The sequence below is a fragment of the Triticum urartu genome, chromosome 5A (genome assembly GCF_056163025.1).
Source record: "Triticum urartu cultivar PI428250 chromosome 5A, HENAU_Tu73, whole genome shotgun sequence".
NCBI classification, from domain to species: Eukaryota; Viridiplantae; Streptophyta; class Magnoliopsida; order Poales; family Poaceae; genus Triticum; species Triticum urartu.
In genome coordinates, this window is record NC_141877.1 from 134,387,631 (window position 1) to 134,410,243 (window position 22,613).

The 22,613-nt window shown below is 45.3% G+C and overlaps 2 protein-coding genes, 1 long non-coding RNA gene, 2 other non-coding genes and 2 pseudogenes across 5 annotated transcripts; 5 read left to right on the forward strand and 2 right to left on the reverse strand.

Annotated features, from left to right (window-relative positions):
- Positions 1–1,344: 1,344 nt before the first annotated feature.
- Positions 1,345–3,521, forward strand: LOC125508168 (uncharacterized). The gene is made up of 2 exons (XR_007283234.2): positions 1,345–2,700; positions 3,036–3,521. It is a non-coding gene; the product is annotated as an uncharacterized LOC125508168 (long non-coding RNA).
- On the forward strand, positions 1,807–1,888 carry LOC125511764 (small nucleolar RNA Z159/U59). The gene has a single exon (XR_007285111.1). It is a non-coding gene; the product is annotated as a small nucleolar RNA Z159/U59 (small nucleolar RNA).
- On the forward strand, positions 2,280–2,375 carry LOC125511765 (small nucleolar RNA Z159/U59; annotated as a pseudogene).
- Positions 2,444–2,589, forward strand: LOC125511895 (small nucleolar RNA snoR137). The gene has a single exon (XR_007285166.1). It is a non-coding gene; the product is annotated as a small nucleolar RNA snoR137 (small nucleolar RNA).
- LOC125511772 (small nucleolar RNA Z159/U59) lies at positions 2,696–2,786 on the forward strand (annotated as a pseudogene).
- Positions 3,522–5,248: 1,727 nt separating the features above from the next.
- On the reverse strand, positions 5,249–15,813 carry CLUB (TRAPP II complex TRAPPC10/CLUB). The gene is made up of 21 exons (XM_048672773.2): positions 15,558–15,813; positions 13,721–13,950; positions 13,414–13,595; positions 12,989–13,172; positions 12,780–12,870; positions 11,264–11,424; positions 10,776–10,865; positions 10,489–10,650; positions 10,198–10,259; positions 10,019–10,109; positions 9,317–9,468; positions 8,989–9,205; positions 8,212–8,757; positions 7,804–8,016; positions 7,187–7,607; positions 7,014–7,104; positions 6,851–6,935; positions 6,469–6,652; positions 5,960–6,240; positions 5,763–5,853; positions 5,249–5,659 (listed from the first exon to the last, which is right to left on the reverse strand). Exons 1-21 carry the CDS (start codon positions 15,619–15,621, stop codon positions 5,484–5,486), a joined length of 3,774 nt encoding a protein of 1,257 aa, XP_048528730.1. The 5' UTR covers positions 15,622–15,813; the 3' UTR covers positions 5,249–5,483.
- A 434-nt stretch (positions 15,814–16,247) lies between these two features.
- Positions 16,248–17,438, reverse strand: LOC147970591 (uncharacterized). The gene is made up of 2 exons (XM_087522677.1): positions 16,959–17,438; positions 16,248–16,904 (listed from the first exon to the last, which is right to left on the reverse strand). Exons 1-2 carry the CDS (start codon positions 17,436–17,438, stop codon positions 16,248–16,250), a joined length of 1,137 nt encoding a protein of 378 aa, XP_087378803.1.
- Between the last annotated feature and the right edge of the window lie 5,175 nt (positions 17,439–22,613).

Genomic DNA, 22,613 nt, shown 5'->3' on the forward strand with positions numbered 1-22,613 from the left:
AGAAGACGCCGTTTTCATCAGTCTTCGAGGGGCACCCAACCGTCTTGTGCCTAGCAATGAAGTGTCTGGAATACTCAAGGCACACGATTAGTCCGCAAATGCGTTGTCATCAATCATCAAAACACTTAGGGATAAATATGCCCTTACAAAACTTCACTCTTACTCAGATGAACTCCCCAACATATCCACTTGGCAACTTAATCAGAACTTCATGGACCTCTCCAATCCGTTTTGCTAAATTTTCCGAGATCATCATCTATTCGGCATGGCCAAAGACGAGGGAATCGACTCCTCTACCGTGCCTCTAAGCATGACACGGTTGTTGTGCCTCCTTCTGACGCCGCGGATGGACTGACATGGGCCACAAAATTACCAAAACCAACTCCCCAACCCAGCCATTAGATGTATCACATGCCTAAACTGATTAACTATTTTGTTTTCAACTAAGAAAAGAGATTAACCATTTTTAGCGGAACTAATTAACTACAATTAATACATGACCAACACTCTAAAACGTAAAATGATGGAGGCGTGCACCGGTTCGCGATGCTTTAGCCCTCCCTGCCCGCGGATTCAAGCCGAGCTGCCCGAAATTGCTGCCATCCGTGCTCATTTTTCCTCGTAACTGATGGTTGTCGCCTCGTTTGATTTGTAGCCGTCAAGCCCTCTCCGGGCTCGCTAACCTGTTCTGACGCATCAGCATGAGCTTATGCTCATTTCCAATCTCCCCATGCTCGATTTTGAGCCGTAGGAACAGTCCCCGCAAGCTTAGATAGTCGTCGTTGCCATGACTCATCGCCACCATTGCTAGAGCTCGAACTTGTCGCATCTGAGCAGGTCAGTGTGCTCCTAACATCGCCAGGAAGCAAACTCGCCCTTAGCTCGCCTTGGTTCACCATGTAGCATCGTGCCTGTCAAACCCATGCCATGGTCGCCGCCAAACCTTGTCGCCGACCCTTCTATGGGTGACCGCTGCTACCAAAACCACCACCAGCATACGTGCAATTTTGTGCCCTGCAGCGAGCAAACGATGCACCTCCGCCGTCGATTTTGGTTCCCGCCAGTGAGTCGACGTGGCGTGTTTACTTTAGGGTTATAATTAACCAATTAACTAAATCCTTACTCTATGAGACGTGGGACCCCCTTGTTTAATTTGCCATCTATAATAGAGTCTATTTAGGATTAAGTTTAATCCCGGTGGACCCAGTAGTCAGAGAGAGAAAGAGAGAGATTGTGTGTGAGAGAGTTTTTTTAGTTAGGGTCCACTTGTGAGTGAGAGAGAGTTATTATTTTTTTTTACTGAAAAGTTAGGTCCCACATGTTAGTGGCACATGCACAGGAGGGCAACTATGTCGAGAAAACGTCCATCTGACGGTCAAACATCTTTGACTGAATGAAAACGGCACGGAGAGATATTTTTTATAAAGGCACCAAATGAAATAAGGGTAAAGATGAGGCCCAGCGAAAAATAGGGGATGGAAATGTCCCATTAGCATCTGACGGCAGCTCAGAGGCACGGTGGAGGACGAGACGGTGTGCCCAGGTTTTGCAACGGGAAACACCGGCCCCGCCGAGATCGAGATCGGACGGTGCAGATTACGTAGGAGGCGCAGGCAACCTGCCCAACCCTAACCGGGAGCCTATAAATACAAAAGAAATCCTCCTTCCTAACCACCCAGCAAACCCAGCCGCCAGACCCACTATCTCTCTTCCCCCCATCTTTCCCTCCTATGCATCTCCGCCTCTCCTTCTCGATTCGGCACGAGCTTCGCTTCGATTTGCTTTTATTTTCTCTCGCCCTGCTCGTTCTCCGATGATGACCCAAATAATACTTTCGTTCTTCTGAAATTCACAATGTGGAAGAACTGGAGACCTGAACTGAGGAGACTGCATCTGGTTGCCGTTTGATTTTTCTGTACGTATTTTGTTTTCTTTTCCTTCCCATGGATCGGGGTTGGTTGTTCGCGGATCCCGGTGATGACCTGTGATGTTAAAGTAGTGGCCTGATTCATACATTGATGAGATCCATATTATCACCCAGAGGGATCTGAGCCAAGAAGCAACCCGACATTGTTGCTCGTCTGGGGTTCTCGTTTTTGCTATTTGCTTGAGAAGTTTTGGACTACTTTTCGCCCTCCCGATGACTGGACAAAATTTAAGTTTCAGCCTTGTCTGAAAAATACCAATCTGTTGATACATCTATGCAAATGTTTCTGAGGGACCATCTCTTTTCGAGATTCTGTTTTTGTTTTATCTTGTGCTAGATCTAATGCCTAAAGCTGTCCGATGATGATGAAACTAAATACTTTCGTTCTTCTGATGCGCTATCTCATGGCGCGGTGTGGAAGCAATTTGGAGACCTGAACTGAGGAAAAGCTTATTATATCGGTGCATTTCAAATTTTTCCGCTTGCATTTTGCGTTTGAAAAACTGTTTTGTGTTTGTTGCTTCACACCTGGAAGGATGGCCTGTTGATATCAGTCTGGTCATCCCGTAGAGGGAAGCATAGACGGACGGAAACACCGGCCAGCATTAAACAGCACGACGCAAAATCAAACTGTGTCGTGTTACCTGTCTTCTGGTACATCTCAACACAAATTTGCATGTTTTTGTTTCATGAGATTCGTGTTGCCCCTGCATGCGGCTCGGAGGTGGGAGGTGGTTGGCTGGTTGTTTGAGCAATCATGTCAGTTTTGTCAGGTGATGATCAAACTAAATACTTCCGTTTTTCTGATGCGCTGTCATAGCAGGTGTGGAAGCGATTTGGAGATCGAAACTGAAACGCTGAAAGATTTTGAGTTTTTATAAAATTTGCTTCTCTGAATGAATGGCTTGTTAACAGTTTGGTACCCTGTAGAGTAACCGTAACTCCAGCCAACATTAAACAGCTGTTTGAGCAATTGTCTTCTGGCACATTTTTAACATCCGCGTCGCCCGATCCTGTTTTTGTTTCTTATATGTGCGCTCCTGTTTTCCCTTCCTTTGCCGACCTCCTCGTCGCCCGCTCGCCTGCAATACCCCAATTGCTCTTCCAGCCGCTTGTGTCGAGGAGATGCCCCTGCATACAGCTTGGAGGTGGGCGGTGGTTGGCTGGTGGGTGAAATGAAATCGAGGAGGGACCTCGGTGGCGGTGCTGGATGTGATAGAAATCTAGAATATAGGCTCTCTAAATTCTGTGATTTCTGTCCTGTCCGCCGCCGCTCACATCTCCCTCTGCGCCTGTCATCCCTCCCTTCTCGATTTTAGGCCACGGCCAACAACCTCTGTCTCCCAGCTGTCTCATCTGGATCCAACTCATGGTGGAATAAAGCTTGCTTGACAGTTCATGCGAATCAGTGTTATCAAATTGCTGCTTGATCTGTAATTCGGTTCATTCTGTGGTTACTTTACTTTGTGTGAGCAATCAAAGTTAGTTTTGTCCGGTGATGAAGTGATTTGGAGACCTGAACTGAGGAAGGGCTGTATGAATTGAGTTTTTATCAAATTTGCTTCATAAATGTTAATGGCTTGTTAGCAGTTTACTCTGTATGTAGAGCGATATCACCTCTGAGCAATCAACATTAAACCCAGGCAAAATATGCCCCTCTCTGTAAATAATTTATCACTAAACAATTAATTTTACTAACAAAATGTTCTAAAATCTTGACTACTCACAGTGTGAAAATAATTGGAGTATAATATTTGTCGCCAAGGTGCTGATTCTACGGGAATTTACGCATGAGGACCGACCTCTGAAAAAAAATCCATAGAATTGGCTGTGTCATGCAATCAAATCCTTCATTTTTCCTATTCCTTTGTTTTGCAAATCCTGTGATCCAAGGAAGCCTTTACTTCATCAGCCTGAGGGAAATGTGCAAGGAAGCTGGCCATGATCCAACCATGTTACATTTCGAAATAAGCAAATTGAACACAATAATGAATTTCATGCAAACATTACAAATGGATGAAATATTGAAATGACATCTCCAATTTTTTGTTGATGGTGACCTTGTTATGCGTGGCTGGCCTTTGTGTCTGGGTTATGCGAAAACAAATGCCCAAACCGCTTCGTGGACCTGATGAACAGTTGTGGGTGGTTTGGGAGATGTCTTAAGATGGCCATGCTTGGCAGTAGGTGCTAATTGCGCCTTGATAATTTTTGACATTGGTCTTGCAGGCGCTAGGCCTCAACATTCAGACGATCATTTGGGCTAAGCCCGAGCGCAAAGGTCAATGAAGAAAGCTCAAGCCTCAATGGTCATGCTTGGAACCAGGGAAACGTGCATAACACAAAAACTCATGCGCCCTGGCTTTGTAGATAGGATATTTTCCTTTTTGAAAGGTCGTTAAGGAGAATGACAAGGTTTTAAAATGTTACCACGCAGGTCCGAAGCACGGGTGCAAGTTTACGGCGTGGAAATCGTCCTGCTGGGTGGTGCAGAAGCCGGGGAAGGCACTGGTGCAGTGAAGACCTTTCTGGGGGTGTTGCGAGGCTCTGCAGCGAGGCTCGTTGTTGCGAGGCTCCTGGGGGTGTTGTGCAGGTGGTGCCGTTGAGCTGGAGACCTTTCTGTAATGTCCATTTTTCACACGGGAGTACTGCTGAAATTTAATAGATTGAGGGGTTCTTTCGCGCAAAACAAATTGGTGTCCATTCCTTACAACGATTGTTGTTGTTTGACTCCGTTCATGCCTGGTGGGCGAGCACATGCACCATGGGCATCACCGACAGAAAAGCAAAGGCATGGGCATCACCGACAGAAAAGCAAAGGCATCGATTACTAGTATTAGTGTTCAGGCAAAAGAGCGCACTTCCGCAAATCTTGCTCAGCATCATTGAAGACGAGGCAAGATCAAAGCGGGGGCAAAGAAACTAGGGTCATTTTTATTGCGAGAATAATTGTCATGCCGTAATTTGGGTGTGTGTGGTAACAAACTCTCTCTCTTCCTTATTTAATATATGAGGCAAATCTTTTGCCTCCGTTTCAAAAAAAACGATTGTTGTTGCAAGAACAAGAGGAAGCGCAATATAGAAAAAAAGAACTGGAGGAAGCGCCCACTTTGGGATTGGCGAGCAAACTTTTTCTGATTGCTGAAACAAGTTGTCAGCCACAAAACTTACATCAAAAGCTTAACGAAGGAGCTTCTTCTGCTTGCTGAAACGAGAGCTCCTTGCACTTGCTTCATTCGACTTTCCTCGAAACGTCTGTAGCAGTGACTAAGAACAAAGCAAGCAGCTGTAACGCTAGCATTCTCAAAGGGAGACAGCGCAAACGCAAATGCTTAGGGTTTACCCCCAACTCATTACTCAGGGCAATGCAAATGTTGAGTGTTAAACCCCCAGCTCATCACGAGAATTCGGATTCGCACCCAGTCAATCAATATACACCGTGCACGTAAACCTGTAGAAAGAAAAGAATAGCCTCCAGGCAAAAACAGAACACCTTGAATCTCAAATGGTGGCCTCTATAAGTAGCTAACGTAATGGCACGGAGATGGCTCATGAATCAAGCCGGTATGCAGTAGGAGGTGCTGAGAGTGGGAGGAAGCACGCACACCAGGTGGGGGCCTGCTGGATTGCAGCTGATATTCGCATCGCCTACGTCGGGCAGGCCTAGCTGTGGCGGGTGTACGTACCCCGACACCAGCGGGACACATGTCACGGCGATCTCGATCCTTGATCCTGTGGGTGAAATGGATGCCTACTGTTATATTGGTGCACACGATAATTGTGAATTGGTGCTAAATAAAGATGGACTGAACCGCAGATGTGTCTAGATCCTGACCTTGTGCTTCTGAGAATGAAATGTGACCGCTTTTCCTCCCAGCAACCATCCAGTTCTGTGGATTAGCGTCCACCTGATAAAGTATTTCATCCTGCGAAATAGAATTCAAGCGGTTAGGAAGAAAGTTTCCAGTGGCATCTGCATACATAAAAGTGATGCCTACTGGGACGCAAGAAAGGAATGTTCTGCAGACTTACGTCAGACAGAGATGCTTCCTCCAGGTCCTTCAGCCTTTCAACCCGCCATTTCATGTTGACTAATTGACCAACCCTCAGGCAATCGGTAGAAAACGGAAGGAATCCAACTGCCAGGCATGGATCTAGAACAGGGCGCTTCAGTTTGAGTGAAATCTTGAATAGAAGCTCTTCAGAATCATCAGGTTTAACAGGAACTGGAGAGTGTGCTCCGGTTGCTCGGTCACCGGATATCCCGTATTTAATATGCAACATGCTGTCAGCCTGTTCCAGCTCATCTAGGTCTGAAAATGTGAAAGTTCAAATGGGTGATTCAAGTTTAAGTTGGAAAATGGAGTTTACGTTGGACATTTTTAGATGTTCATTGTGGCCACCAAACTATAGTTTTCGTGGTTAGCTTTGCCATGATGAAGTATACGACTCATAGTCGTAGCAAGGAGTAACAGGACGTGAGCAATCATCCATTGCAAGTCAGCTTAAGATGAGAAGTGGACTTCCTAGAGAAGACATACCTTTTGTGCCACTTAAACGTATCACAAACAAGATTCCAGCTTTGGAAGAAGGAGCAATAACCAGAGGGAACAAACTCGAAGAAGGACGTCCATCTCCCTTGCCTAGGTGCTCAAATCCAGCTTGTAGGTCCAATGATACATCCTTTACATGCAGAGTAGCCTTCACTTCAGAATGCAATATTACCTGGACACGAAATAAAACATAAATTGGGATCCAATAATCCAAGAGAAATTAATACCAATTGATACATGCATTTGTTCAAATATGTTATTAGAGCTGCCAGCATTGTTGCTGACACCTAATACAAGATGAGGAGCATATTTTATGTGCTTTTTTTTGACAATGTATCAGCTAACAATTGTGCAAACATGAGAACTGTACCTGCAGAAGTAGAGTTCCATCATTGCACTTGTCAACAACACGTGTGCTCACATGGAATGGATTAGTGAAATGTACGGCAATGGTCCTGGAAAGCAATCACAATGGTATTTCTTTACTTGGCATATCTAAATAACGAAGTGAGAGCACAAATACTTGAGGGTACCTTTCAAATATTTGATTATGGAAAGCTCCAAATTCAAGCTTGAGAGCAATCATTCTCATCCCATCTACTATGCTATGTTTCTGAGGGGATGCTGAACAAATAAAGACAACAAAAATGTCAACTGACTGCCTGAAACACACTACTATACCTGATGTTATCTGTTTCATACGAACCTGGGGATGTTCCCTTTGGAATTGTATCGTCGATAGCACGAACAGGGAACCAAACAAGCGTTGTCACGTCACTAGCCCAATCTGGCAGTTTTATCTTCCCATTTTCAATAGGAACCTTCTCAACCTTTATCTTCCCATTTTCTATAGGAACCTTCTCAACCCTTCCAGTATCAGTGGGCCTTGATAATGCCTTGGAAGCATCAATAGGACTAGAATGCTCCCCATCGCTTCTGTAACTTTCTATCTCAATCATCTGAGACTCCTCAATTTTTAGTTCAGCACCGGCATCTATATGCAGTATGCCACCTTTCAAAGAATAGTCTATAGGCTTGACAATCAACCCGATCCACTGGAGTTCATTCATAAGCAACGCAGATGATACAGCAGGAGTAATATCAACCAAAGCCCTCGGTTTTCTCACCTAGAGTGAACGCACACACAAAAAGTGAGACAGACCCGATAGAACGCGCACACACTAAATATAAGAAAGGTTTATCCTGTTATTTTAAGTGTGCCTATTTATAATTTTGAAAATAATGCTGGCTGACTTATGGCAAGTTGACATGATTCACCAGGGCTGATTTGTCATAATACTCCAGCTAATTTTAATGCATTACCTTCAAAACAGGTCTTGTTGGCTTCTCAAAGCTCATGAATTCATCAGTGTCCACTGGACCATCTTGAGAAAATCCATGTGATCTGAATGACAGCTTGCCAATCTGTCCAGTGAGAGCGCCCAACACATAGGAACCTGGCTTTTGAGGAGGAATGTCGAAGGTGATAATATTTCTACCTGGTACAAGAATACGTGCATCTGTACTCCTTATTGCCTGCACGACATGGCATCATTCATTGATTAGGTGACTGCAAAATACATATGTGCAATTACTTCTGAAAGTTGTCCTACAATGATGAAACTGGATTTGAATTGGAAACATACTAGTGTATCAGACTAAACAAGAAGTCTACATCCCACAAGGAAAAAACAGAAAGTAATTGATAATGTAACAGCAAATTAACTGTACCTTAAGACCTTCATCTGCACTAGAGAAAGCTGACAATCTTAAACTGAGAGACTCAAGTGTTATGTCATCTGGGAAGCCACTCCAGACTGCTACAGATAGTGTACCAGGATCACCATCACATAATTCTAGTGGCGGAGCAGGATTTCCAGCGAATGTAATTAATGATGAAACATCAAGGGGTACAGGATGCCTCATTTCACTGTGAGCAAGCCGAACAACCTCTGACTGGAAAGCCTGCCGCTCTTTAGATGAAAACAAGCTACTCTCAAGAGAAAGTAACTTCACACAGGAAGCCAGATAACCAGCTTCATCATTAAGAATCTTCTGGCATTCTGCAAGATCAGGAAGAACATCTGCCAACAGTTCTTCCCAGCCTTCTGCAGAATAGAGAGCACACACTTTCTCATAGGATTTTGCAGCCAGGTCATAATTCCCATGCTTAAAAAATATAGCTGCAATCTCTCCATCAAGCACAACTCCATGTCTTTTCCACCAAGAGCGGTGATAATTGTCAGCTGCGCCTTTAGTAAGCTCCATATATCTACTCTGTTAACACAGAAACAAACACTGTTGCAGTTTTGGGGAAAATTTATATAAATAACATGATATTCAATTAGTGTCTCCAAAATTAATTAGTTCAACAAACTAATTTTAAAATAGATTAAGGGGGGAAATGAGCAGAATGGCAAAGTACAATTAAAGTATTCCAAAATATATATAACAGGATAGTAAGAAAAGAATCTATCATGACGAGCTGTGGCTGAATAAATATAACACCTCAAATTCTTCTGGTGATGAAAGTGACGTCATAAAATCAGGATCAGATATCGTCTGTTTCAATGCATGCTCAGCAGCAACATGAATTTCTGACAACCTCATGGGCCGATCAACTGGTAGAGAAGTCTCAGAGGTTGCTGGCCCAGACATAGTTCTTGTCATCAAGTTGGAAGAAGATTTGTTGGGAGAAAGTTTTGAATGTGGACCTAAACCTGAACTGTCCAGACAAAAATATACACATATATGAATAAGACAACCCAACAGTTTATGCTGAATTCCCCACTCCAGATATAAATGCATCATAAATGGGAGAAATGGCTGCCCGTACCCATCAACTGGATCATATAATTCAGACAAATTTCCAACTGAAAGAAAAGCTCTACGCCTATTAGCTTCACGTAGAAGAGAAGAAGGTTCCAATGGCAGTGGTTTCCTCTGAATGTCAAAGAGCTTTTCTCTTGCTTTTGCTTGAAGAATTGTCTGCATAAGGAGAATATTTCACAACTTTAAGCCAGAGTTTGCATGAAATATGCAATATAAGCAGCTAAACACTAGAAGCATTTTCCTTTGTCCAAGACTGAGGGAGAGCCTTAAAAGAATTCCCATATTCCGACTCCAGGATTTGGCATCTCCAGTTTCTTTTACTATTATTCTACACCCAAATGCATAATTATACTAGTGATGAACCTGAAGTTTCCGTGTATGAAAAATTGCATGTTCACAGGAACAAAAAACTGAAAATGGTATTGATCCCTAACATGGATGCATGGAATAGCATTTTCTATTTCCATATCCCATGCTTCATTTCATGCCATTTCGTACAGAAAGATTTGCCTTTTGAGCATGCAATATTAGAGGAAGGGGCGACTAGATTTAGTGACTGATTTCTAACATGTTGATGTTGTCACTTCGCATGGGTATGGCCCAATTAGACCACATAAGAGCGAAATAGACTTTTGATGCAAAAGAACCAAAAAAATGCAGATGAAACCTAATAAGAAGGCATGATACAAAGCTGAAAAATGCTTGCCTTCTCCTTTGCCATTACTTCTGCTGATGAATCAGGTGGAATCGAAGGCCAGGTAGCTGGCTTTGGCCAAGATAGCATGCTTAATGAGGCACTGCAGGTACGTTAAACATGTTAGTTCGAACGCAAAACTGGATGGAAGGGTGAATTCGGAATATAAAATAGTGACATTGATCTTATACCTGTTGACTGGACTTTTTTCTATTCCAACCCCATAACCAATCAAATAAGCAAGCCTCATAAACTGCCATATCCATCAAGAGTAATATGTAAGCAAAGAGTTTTGCATGTTTTTCAGCGAATTAGGCAAATATAGTCCAAAAGATAAGCAAAAAGGAGTTGATGGCACATTTAATCTGATTGCAGCAAGAAGCTAATAAACCAACAAAACACCAAACAAGAACTGCATTCTCTGGTGTCCATTTGAACTTCAAACCATTACAAACTGCAGACAGATGATTATTAAAACTTGCCTTAGCACGACAGAGAGAATAAAAGTCACCCTGAAGACGATAGAACTCCTTCTCTGAATCAATAGCAACAACTCCACCATCATATTGTGTACTTGTGGATTTAATTAAACCCAAACAAGCAGTTATCACCCATACTTCGCGGAAACAAAAGGGTAGTGCATTCTGAAGGAAAAGGGAAAACACATTCAGGATTACTAAAAAAGTAGTATTTTGCAAAGGGTGATAGTCTTCCTAGAACATATTTAATTCTTGGCGAGGAGAAAAATAGTGAAGCCATGGTTACATACCTCATGCAAGGCTAGCGTCTTGGAAAAGCTGACAACAAAAGCATATCCTCTTGCAGCAACCTCAACTGGTCGAGACAGTTTAAATAATAACTGAAAAGGTGAAATCAAATAAATGATAAATATACTATTTAATTGTAAGTTGTCGTAGAACCATTAATAATGAATTGTATGAGAAACAAATTTAGCATAAATTAAAACGCCAGGGGTTGTAGTTCTATATGACAGGATCCATTTGAGCACAACAAGAGCATGCCCCTCTCCTAATTAATTAAATAAGTGTCAGTCCTTTCATGCTTGACTGCTTGTGCTAAATTACAAGTAATTATTATTGTTTCATGCTCCTCTCCTAATCGTAAACATTGTGTAACTCTAGTTGCTACAAAATAAAGCAATAAATCGAGGTACTTCCATACTTACATAAAATACTAAGCAGTTGTACAATATTGCACAAACTATTTCAACAAACGAATAATCCATTATGCACATACCTTAGCCTGGCAAGCAAATATGTATTGCCTAAACTCAAATTCCCTGAACACGTCATCCTGAACAATCTGGGTCAACGCTTTGAACCCTGGATTTAGCAGCGCAGCCTGATCATCACCAGTATCCAGTCCTCCAAATTCTCGAGGTTTCCCTGGGAGATTTACTGCATCCATGCAAACATAATGATATGGACACTAATGAGCAAACTATCTTATAAAATACATATACAGGAAACTTAATATTCCAAAAAAGTCTGGCGGCATGGGTAAGCTTTATGTCAAAACGTAGCACTCTTTCTTTTCTTAACATAGAAGACAAGGAATTAGTTGATGACATCACCATTATAGTATTTGAAGCAAAGAAAAGCGTGCCAAAGAGTCGACAAATAAATAGTTACTCACAGTCACCTCCAGAAAGAACAAGCAAGCTTCCACAAACAGATCTATAAGTTTATGGTTGGAAATAATGTCAATCATTTATAATCATATTTGGTCTTCATGCTACTCTGTTTCATTTTACTTTGCATATTAGATAATTTACGCATACCTAGGAGGAGTTAAGAGGGGCTGTTTAGGCTTCATGCATTGGCTTACGGAGCCACTGGTCATATGCTCATCCATACATTGGCTCGTTATTCCTCGGTGTCCTAATAAGCAATGTCTAACTAACTGATCATCACTGGTCATCTATAAGAAGCTCAGTTCCATGTCTCTATATAGTAATACAAATTCAGAAACCTCAAGGCAAACTACTTCTAATCTACGGTCCATACTACATGTACCATAAATGAGGAACCTGTGTCACACTTCTGTCAGCACAAGTTATTGTTAGCGTATGGAAATGAGGACTGTTCCAGATTCATATTGGGGTCAACATTATCGGAGAAAGCAACAAGATGACACTGGCGCATAAGAACCAACTGGCTGGACACAACCGGAATCAGACCTGCAAAAGGGAGAGCACTGCTGCACTGCAGGCAGATTCTACCATGACAGACTACAACTCGAAAAATACAACTCGTGTTTGGGAAGGACTGTTTGGACTCTTCTAAACTGGATTCGCTCCTAATCTCTCCCCTGGACTCTGGCCTAACTTTTCTTGCCAGGATGTCTGCCTAGTTCTCGAACTTCTGCAATGCTATATAGGTCAGTTAGCATTGCACATTTTATTCTCAAGCAATGATAAAAATCCATCTTCCCCAAATTCTCTTCGGTACCCCTATAACTCCCTTGCGCTATTTTTTTCTGTATTGCCACCAGCAGTGGCTAACCACAACCATTAGCCTTGGCTAACGTTGTCCTACCCCTACAAACTACAAAGCAATCGCATACACCTTATGAATAGATGTATGGAGTTACTCTGAGTTCATGAAAAAACGCATGACTTTTGAGTCTTGATCACCTTACACTGAACCCTGATATATTAGAAAGAAAATCCTTTGATGATGCAAGTTTAATTAGAGATGAAGCTCAAAACTCAATGCAACATAACTGCCCCAGATCAAAGTTGAAGAAAAACCTGATTCTGAATAGCATAGTTCAAGCTCATCATATTCACGGAGTGAATCTTCATGAAGGTTAGTCACCTCAAACATAAATGCCAAGCTTTCCTGAACAAATAAGAGTGTAAGCTCAAGAAAGCCACACAAACATAAAGGAACACAGTGCCACTGAGAATGAAATAAGTAACAACAATTGATAAGCACTAGAAATGGTTCCATTGCTAACCTTCAGAATAAAAAAGTTGCAGAAGTTCCATATTGGTGTGAATCGCTGCTCACTTAACCTGCGGTTTTCTTCTTCATAGAACTGAACCCTTTTATCCAATGTGTTTCTTATGCAGTCCACCATTTTCGAGTCAAAATCGTCCCAGAATTCATCATCAGGTACATGAAGATCAAATTTGCAGCACCTATATCATAGGTGGGCATTTTAAATTTGCATGTAATTAAGTATTATTTGCAGTAACATCTGAACCGAGAACCCCAAAAGGAGTTCCTTGAGAATTCATAAATGGAGGCATCCTCATAAAAAATTCAATGCAAGATGACAGGTGACGGCATGTTGCAGTCAAACAACAAATACATACAAATATTCAGCACACAGATACGAGTGTTGCCAACTCCACTATGGAGACGTGGCAAAAGAAATACCTTTCTCTCTTTTTAGTGTTGAAATCGGCCTCAAGCCTAGCGTATACTTTCTTTGCCATCTTAGTTGCTTGATCATTGCTAGGACGGGCCTTCGACACAAATACAATGAACCATTCTCTCTCATCATTTTGCACAATTAATTTGAGGCGAGGCTTAAGAATGGTCTTGAACTCATCAAGATCCTGTACATTTCATATATATGAAGAATGGCAAAAAGTCATGGTCCATTTGACAAGTGATGTTATCTAAAGCTAGAATCAGGAAGAGCAGCATGCAGCATGATATTTAAAAATGTGGAGAGAAGTACCTCGCAAGTAACAAGAACAACAGTAGCATATGGTTCGCGAAACCAAAACAAGTATTGTTCTTGCGGAAATCGACTACGCAGCCTTGAATCAGTTGTCTGTATAAACTCAGCTGGTAGGTTTTCCACAAGAACAGGGTTCCTCGCCTTGTTATTGAGACATGCTTTCTTGACTGGCAAGCGTTGCTCAAAACTATCTTTGACGTTGAGCCACAAGTCACTCACATCCTCAACTGTCACAAAAGATCATTTGCTGTATGAGAAGGAATTTATACAACAAATACACAAATTTGATCTCGCATTTTGTCAGCATGTGCGGCGAGAAGCTAGGCTAGTTTGGCAACAAAGTTTTTAGAAAACCGTGGTAATTGAAAACCACAGTATTTCGATGTGTGGGCAAAGAATACTACAGTTTCTTTAAACCATGGTTTTTCTCAGTTTTACTAAAACTACCAGGTGTTTGGGTGGTGTTCTTATACTACAGTTTTGACCGGATTATAAGACAGGATGACAGATGAAACTAACTCAGCTAACTAAAGGAGCTACATGACCAGACTAATTAGCGTCTGCTAACAGCCGCCATGCAGAAGGTCAGCACATCCGCATCTCTGTAGCAGATTGACTTATCACTTCTATGTGCACGTCACCTACTGTATGAGTGCAACCCAGCAGGGGCAAAACTCTTCGTGCGTGTATGTGCACAGCTTGTAATCAATCGGCAAGCTAGCCAACCTACTGCGTACCGATGAATCAATCTACTCCATGATCAATCTTTGCTTGAGACATGTGGTACTCGCTCCGAAGTAATCGGCAACCAACGAGTCGATAAAAGTGTGCAAGATAACTACAAATAATTAGTGCTGTATTCCCATCCACCGGTACCATCTCAAATGTATATGCCGCCCGGCAGCATTGCAACTTGCAATCACCAGAAGAAGTGCTTGGGACACCAATTAACAGAAGGTAATCTTAACCGACTCGCCTATTAATTAGGAGATAGAATAAGATTCGCTAACAAGATAACGGAAAGAGTGATCGCATGCATCTGATCTTATCTCAACGTAGACAGGGACGTCAAGTGCGCTCTCTTCAATAACTTCTCTCACTTCTGTTTAGAAAAAAGGAGTCTAGACCACTTTTTTAGATACTGCAAAAAAACACAGTTTTTGGCATACTGCAGTTTATGAAACTTCTGTTTTTGTTTCATCCAAACACCTCAAAGTATGTAATACCAAAGTTTTTTTCAGAAACCACAGTATTTCCTGAAAACTGCAAAAATACTTTGTAAACAAACGCACCCTTAGTTGTGTTAGTCAACTTTCATTGTATGCCTCCGGACTATACCAATGGGCATCTGCCTGTCCAACAATACACAGGTGCGAACAGTTTGAGATAAATTACATATGAACCAGGTTTGTGCCAATATGCTGGTGCATTATGTGGTTTTCATGCAGATTGTTTGGCCACATTGGAAATTGGAGACAACACTCATTCCCCATTAGCTTAAGCACAGCGAACCTTACTTGTCACTAATTGAGATGCGACCAGCAGGAAACAAAACACAACCCTCCAGCCCTCACACCACCATGAATATCACTCAACAAGATGTCACAGCAAGCCCGTAACCACCATTTCAGCTATATTATCTAGAAATATCACCATTTCATCTCCAATTGCCGCCCGATCGGGCGCAACCCTCCCGCGTGGCCCCGAGATCACGCGGGCCGGCTGCGCAGATCGCGCTATGCTGCGAGTCGCGGCAGCGCACGGGAGAGCGCGGTTCATGGTAGGTATGGGATCCGAGGGGTTAGGAGTAGGGTGAAGAGAGGAGGTGGCATACCGGCGATGACGATGCGGTCCGAGGAGGACTTGATGGTCTGGAACTGCGCCAGATAGTTGGCCATGGCCGCAGACGGCGCAGGGGCAAGGAGATAGCTTCGGCGCTGGGCCTACTGCTCCATGCGGCGAGCGTTCCGCCGCCGGAGAGGTCGCCGGAGACAGGGACGAGGCGGGGGAGTGGCGAGATGCGGACGGGAGGGGGAGTGGTGGGGGAGTTGAGTTTGGTGGAGACGACAAGGCGGCAGGCGCTCAAACGGGTCGGGTCGGGTGCGAAGCGAGCAAGTGGCTTAACGGGGCGGAGAGGCCATCGCGGTGGGCGAACTTTAACCCTCAAACCCTTAAATCCTTAAAGCAGTTTTAAGAGTTGAAAAATGTCACTTTTTGACACTTTTAAAGATTGAAAAACAGAGGCAAATATTAAAACCCTCAAACTCAATCCTTAAACTGATTTAAGGATTGGATTTGAAGGTTCTAGTCTTTGCCTCGATCCTAACCTTTAAATCTATCATTTGACATATCACAATTTATGACAACAAGAACACAATCAACTTCCAAACAAACTATCAAATGACAATCATTGATGCATAGTTTAATAGTTTATATCACAAAATTATCATCTTCCTTCTCTCATCGGCATCATCACCAAAAAGTTGCACCTCGGCGCCATCTCCTGGACCACATGCGGACTCCATCAAGCATCTCCATGGGCACCGGTGGAGTCGTACACACCGCCATCACCACAATTACTCATCGGAGTGTCACCTCGAAAAGTAGAGGACGCAACACGGAACATCCTCTTCCTCTCCGCGATGTCGTCCTTGTAGTCCTTCCACCATTGCAATTGGTCTTGATCCATGTCCTTTTTGGACATCATCATGTGCTCTTTCTCTTCCATCATGAGTTCTTTCCATACCTTTGCCTCTTTGAACTTGATCATCCTCTCCTCCAACTCGGCCTTGCGCTTTGCTTCTTCACGCTTTGCTTCAATTTGTGCAAGCTTGACCTCTTTCTTCTTCTCGGTGATAAGAAGCTTCGTCTCCAATGTCTTCATTGTCAATTCCTCTCTTACCTTCATCATGTGGTCCATCTTCTCCCTTAGGCTTGACACCTCTTCTTCCATCTTCACCCTTAGCTTGCCCTTCTTGGTTCCCTCGGGCTTGCCCAAGTTCCTCTCCTCCTCGTCTTCACTATCATCCATCCTAAGCATTGCCGACTTCTTGGGTGCGGTCTCTTGATCCCTCAACTTCCACTTGTCAAAGGTTTGAAGAATTGTCCAAGCATGCTTAAATGGGAATGGCTTGCCTTTGGAAGCGGCCATCTCCTTGTACCTCATGCCGGCAATTGTCTCCTATCAACCACACATAAATCACATAAGAACCCACCAATAGCATAGTGCACTCACATAGTCACTCTCCACGGTTCCACTAGGTGGTGCATCCCTCACTTGGTCCATGGCTGCACTCCAACGAGCACAATCGGGCTTGGTCAACTCCCACCGGCCTTGAAGCGACCGGTAAGTGCGAGAGATGAACCCACTATTCTTCGGCTTGATCCTACAATAGGTGTCCTCGATCCTTTGCCAATACCGTTTATCGGTTTGATCGGTGCCGATGGTTGCATCCATTCCCACAGCTGCCCAAGCACGAACCAAGAGGATATCTTCCGCCTCGGTGTAGTTTGTCGACCGCGCGTGTGGGCGGGAAGCGGCAGTGAATGCCTCCTCCCCTATCTCGGCCACCTCCTCCTCGCCATCCCCTTCATCCTCCTCATCTTCCTCCTTTTCCTCCAAGTCGTCACCAACCCTAAAGGGGTCTAGAGGCGGAGCTCCGAGGTCCATCTCCGCGTTTTGGAGGAGGTCCATGAACGAGGATGGGGTTGCCATTTCCTCGAACACCTCGTGCGGGGCGGGAGGAGGTTCAGCGACGGCGGCGGGCGGGGCCGTGGGCTTCTTCCGCGGCTTGTTCACGTCCGGGGACGAGCCGGTGACCTTGGAGGCCGCCCCTCGCGGCCCATGAGAGGCCGCCTTCGGCCGGCTCTTCTTGGTGGTCGGGGCGGGAGCCGGGGAAGCGGCGAGGGCGGGCGCCGGGGCGGTGACGGTGGCCGGGGCGGGAGCCGGGGAGGCAGTAGGAGGAGGTGCGAGGCCCGCCCGTCGCCGCTTGGCCCCGACGTGGGTTGCCGCCACCACGTCGGCCACGGTTGGGTGGGCGGGGGCGGGGGCGGGCGAGGCGGGCGGGACTGTGACGCCCGGATAATCAAGCTACAGTAAACCTCTGCTAATGGTGCCACGTCACCTCGGTTACTATTAATGAACTCGAGTTAGTTCGAAGCCGATTCAAATTCAAATTCAAAATCAGGCAAACAATAAAGGTTTTCAAACATTAAAATTTAAAATGTCCAAAATGTGTCAAATAAATCATGGATAATACTAGTGGAGAAATCACTAGTTTTATAAAATGTTTAAAGGCTCTAAAGTAATTAAAACAGCAGCTATGACAATTGATTAAATGCCTTTTAAAAATTACAATAATGCAAACTATTTTATTTAGGTGTCAAACTTTTTAGGGCAGTAGAATAAGTTATAACATTAGTTTAGGAGTTGTATTTATATTTTATAAAAAAAAACTAAAAGAAATTAAAACAGAAAAGAAAATAAAGAAAAAGGAAAAGAAAAAACAGGAAACAAAACTAACAAAAAAAATGAAAAGCAAACCCCACCCCGTTGGGCCTCAACCCACCAGGCCGCCAGGCCAGCCCACTCTCACCCCATAACCTCCCCCACTCCTCAGTACTCACCGACACACCCCCACTCCCCCCCCCCCGCAGAAATATCTCCCTCCCCCCATCTCTCCCGATTGGATTGGGAGGAGACGGCCGCCCCGACGCCCGTCGTTGTCGACCCTGCGCCCCGTCCCCGCCGTCGCCTCGCCGTCCTCTCCCGACGTCGTCAACGGACCCCGCCGCCGCCCAAAGCCACCACGACGGCCTACCTCCCCGCCGGAATGACGTCCCCGTCCTCCTCGCCCTCCACTGCCTAGACCCCACGACCCTGTGGTGAGGCCTCGCCATCTCCTCCTCTTCCCCTTCCCGCGCCTGCTGCTGCTCAGAGGCCGCCGCCTTCTCCCCTCGCGCACGCGCCTGGCGCCGCCCGCTGCAGCCAGCCACTGCGCCGCCCGTCCCTACTGCTGCTGGCCGCGCCTGCTCCTGCCCACGTGCGCCCCGGCCAGCCGCCGCTGCCTGCGCCGTCCGCTTCGCCTTGCGGTCGCCCCGTGCACGGCCTCGCCTCGCCTCCCCTATTGACCGGCTGCTACCCTCGTCCGCTGCTGCCCACGAACCTCCGCCGCGACCCCGCGCTCTCTCTTGCACCCGCCCGCGCCGGCCACCGCTCGCCTGGCCTCGCCCCCTCGCCCCGCATCGCCATCTCCGGCCTCCCCGTGACGCCCAGGCCGCGCCCGCTTGCCCCCCCTCGCGCCTGGCTGGCCATGGCCGCGCCCGTGGCCTCTTCCCCCTATCGCGTGGTCGGCCCGGCCTCGCCGCTCGCCGGAGCTGGCCGGCCCTTCCCTTACGGGAGCCCGCATGCTCACGGGGCTTCGCCCCAGCAACCGCGCCCGTTAGCGCTAACCCAGCACCCGCAAGGCCCCCTGGGCCTATGACAACGGGCCCCGCCCCAGAACAAAAAAAATGATGAATAAAAATAAAAATAATAATAAATAATTAAAATAATTAATTAATTAATTAATTAAGTTAATTAATCCTGTTAATTAATCTAATCAATTAGTTAGGTTAATTAAACCCTAATTAACATAAACAGTGTATGACAGGTGGGTCCCACTGGACCCACTGGTCAGGTTGACCAAGTCAACTCTGTTGACTGCTGATGTCAGCATGACATCATGCTGATGTCATTAAGCTGTTTTTCGAGTTAATTTAAATAATTAATTAAATTCCAGAAATTAATAAAATCTTTAGAAAATCATATCTTTTAATCCGTAACTCGGATTAAAATATTTTCAACATGAAAGTTGCTCAGAATGTCGAGACGAATTTGAATACGCAGCCCGTTTATCCGCCACGCATCCCTAGCATAGCGAACACGCAACTTTCCCCCTCCGTTTCATCTGTCCGAGAACGCGAAACACCGGGAATACTTTTCCGGATGTTTTCCCCCTTCACCGGTACCCCCTCGTACCGCGTTAGGGCACACCTAGCATCACGTTTTGTCATGTCATGCATCATTATGCATCTGTTTGCATTACATTTATTGTTTCTTCCCCCTCTTCTCTCTCTAGACACCGAGACCGACGCCGCTGCTACCCAGTACGACTACGGAGTTGACGACCCCTCTCTCTTGCCAGAGCAACCAGGCAAGCCCCCCCTTTGATCACCAGATATCGCCTACTCTTCTCTATACTGCTTGCATTAGAGTAGTGTAGCATGTTACTGCTTTCCGTTATTCCTATCCTGATGCATAGCCTGTCCTTGCTACTACTGTTGTTACCATTACCTGCTATCCTACTGCTTAGTATAGGATGCTAGTGTTCCATCAGTGGCCCTACACTCTTGTCCGTCTGCCATGCTATACTACTGGGCCGTGATCACTTCGGGAGGTGATCACGGGCATATACTATATACTTTACACAGTTACCTTACTTATGATACTGTTCGGAGATGGGGGCTGAAGGGGCAGGTGGCTCCATCCCGGTAGAGGTGGGCCTGGGTTCCCGACGGCCCCCGACTGTTACCTTGTGGCGGAGCGACAGGGTAGGTTGAGACCACCTAGGAGAGAGGTGACCTGGCCCTGGTCGGCGTTCGCGGACACTTAACACGCTTAACGAGATCTGGGTATTTGATCCGAGTCTGGCCATTTGGTCTATACGCACTAACCATCTACGCGGGAGTAGTTATGGGTATCCCGGCGTCGTGGTATCAGCCGAAGCCTTCGTGACGTCAGCGACTGAGTGGCGCGCGCCGCATTGGATCGTAAGCTCGCGCTTGTATTAAGGGGGCTAGATCTGCTTCCGGCCGCGTTTGCAACGTGCAGGTGTGCTATGGGCGATGGGCCCAGACCCCTGTGCGCTTAGGTTTAGACCGGCGTGCTGACCTCTTTGTTGTGCCTAGGTGGGGCTGCGACGTGTTGATCTTCCACGGCCGGGCATGACCCACGAAAGTGTGTCCGGCCAAATGGGATCAAGCGTGTTGGGGTATGTGGTGCACCCCTGCAGGGAAGTTAATCTATTCGAATAGCCGTGATCTTCGGTAACAGGACGACTTGGAGTTGTACCTTGACCTTATGACAACTAGAACCGGATACTTAATAAAACACACCCTTCCAAGTGCCAGATACAACCGGTGATCTCTCTCTCACAGGGCGACGAGGGGAGGATCATCGGTTAGGGTTATGCTATGCGATGCTACTTGGAGGACTTCGGCCTACTCTCTTCTACATGCTGCAAGATGGAGGTGGCCAGAAGCGTAGTCTTCGACAGGATTAGCTATCCCCCCTCTTATTCTGGCTTTCTGCAGTTCAGTCCACCGATATGGCCCTTTACACATTTACCCATGCATATGTAGTGTAGCTCCTTGCTTGCGAGTACTTTGGATGAGTACTCACGGTTGCTTTCTCCTTCTTTTCCCTCTATCCCTTCTACCTGGTTGTCGCAACCAGATGTTGGAGCCCAGGAGCCAGACGCCACCGTCGACGACGACTCCTACTACACCGGAGGTGCCTACTACTACGTGATGCCCGCTGACGACGACCAGGAGTAGTTAGGAGGATCCCAGGCAGGAGGCCTCCGCCTCTTTCGATCTGTATCCCAGTTTGTGCTAGCCTTCTTAAGGCATACTTGTTTAACTTATGTCCGTACTCAGATTTTGTTGCTTCCGCTGACTCGTCTATGATCGAGCTCTTGTATTCGAGCCCTCGAGGCCCCTGGCTTGTAATATGATGCTTGTATGACTTATTTTATTTGTAGAGTTGTGTTGTGATATCTACCCGTGAGTCCTTGATCTTGATCGTACACATTTGCGTGCATGATTATTGTACGGTCAAATCGGGGGCGTCACAAGTTGGTATCAGAACCGACTGCCTGTAGGAATCCCCCTTCCACACTCCTTGGCCGAAGTCGAGTCTAGTCGATGAAAACTGCTTTACTAACATGACTGTGCGGCCCATGGGCCCACGTCGCCATTGGGTGGTATTAGGATCTTTTATTCCTCGACCTATACTCTGGGACTCTGATCTCTCTTCTATTCGGGTTAAATGATTTTACTAAAATCTAACTCTAGGTTCTCGTTACGACTTCCTGCCGGAGAGCCCCTTCATTACAGATGATCGACTGCTTCACCAGAAGATTCCAAAGATAATCTCCGTTGTTCTCTTGAGACACTTGTGCCCATCGCCTTTGCAAATTCCCCACCACTGTTATATTATTATGGATAACTACATACACTTGTCCTTTCAATCCCATTGATCTTGTTATTACAAGATACCTCGAAAATTCTCTCTATTGCTCCGAGAATACTTTGTGCCTACTGCCTTGCAATTCATTACCCACATGAATACCTCTACGGATAAATCCTCGCACTTATCGAGTATCCGCTCATTCCCAGTTGTTCATGTGTTCCGCAAAGGACTTTGAAATACCTTTCGATCTTCCAAAAATCCTCAGGAGCCTATTGCTCTTGAAATTCTTGCTTGCTTACATTTTGGTTAATCCAATAAGTCTAGTAATCCTATTGGCATCCTTTGTCACTATCATTTTAAGTCCGTTGATTCTATATGTGTGTGAATGCACGCAATCATCAGTTGATCATTATAAATTACCTTCCGGCTCAGACGTCTTTCGAACATGAGCTGGTTCTTGGCCAATCAGATTGCCATCGATCTTACCCCTAAGTCTAGTTGACTTATCCATCCTTGATCAGAGCTTTTGCTCCTAATCCCTTGAATTGAAAATCATAATTACTATGCTATTTAGATGTTGAATTATTCAAATGTTCTATAAATCGATGCATTTGCATTCTTTCTTCCTCTGATTGGGTATTGATACTCACATCAGCT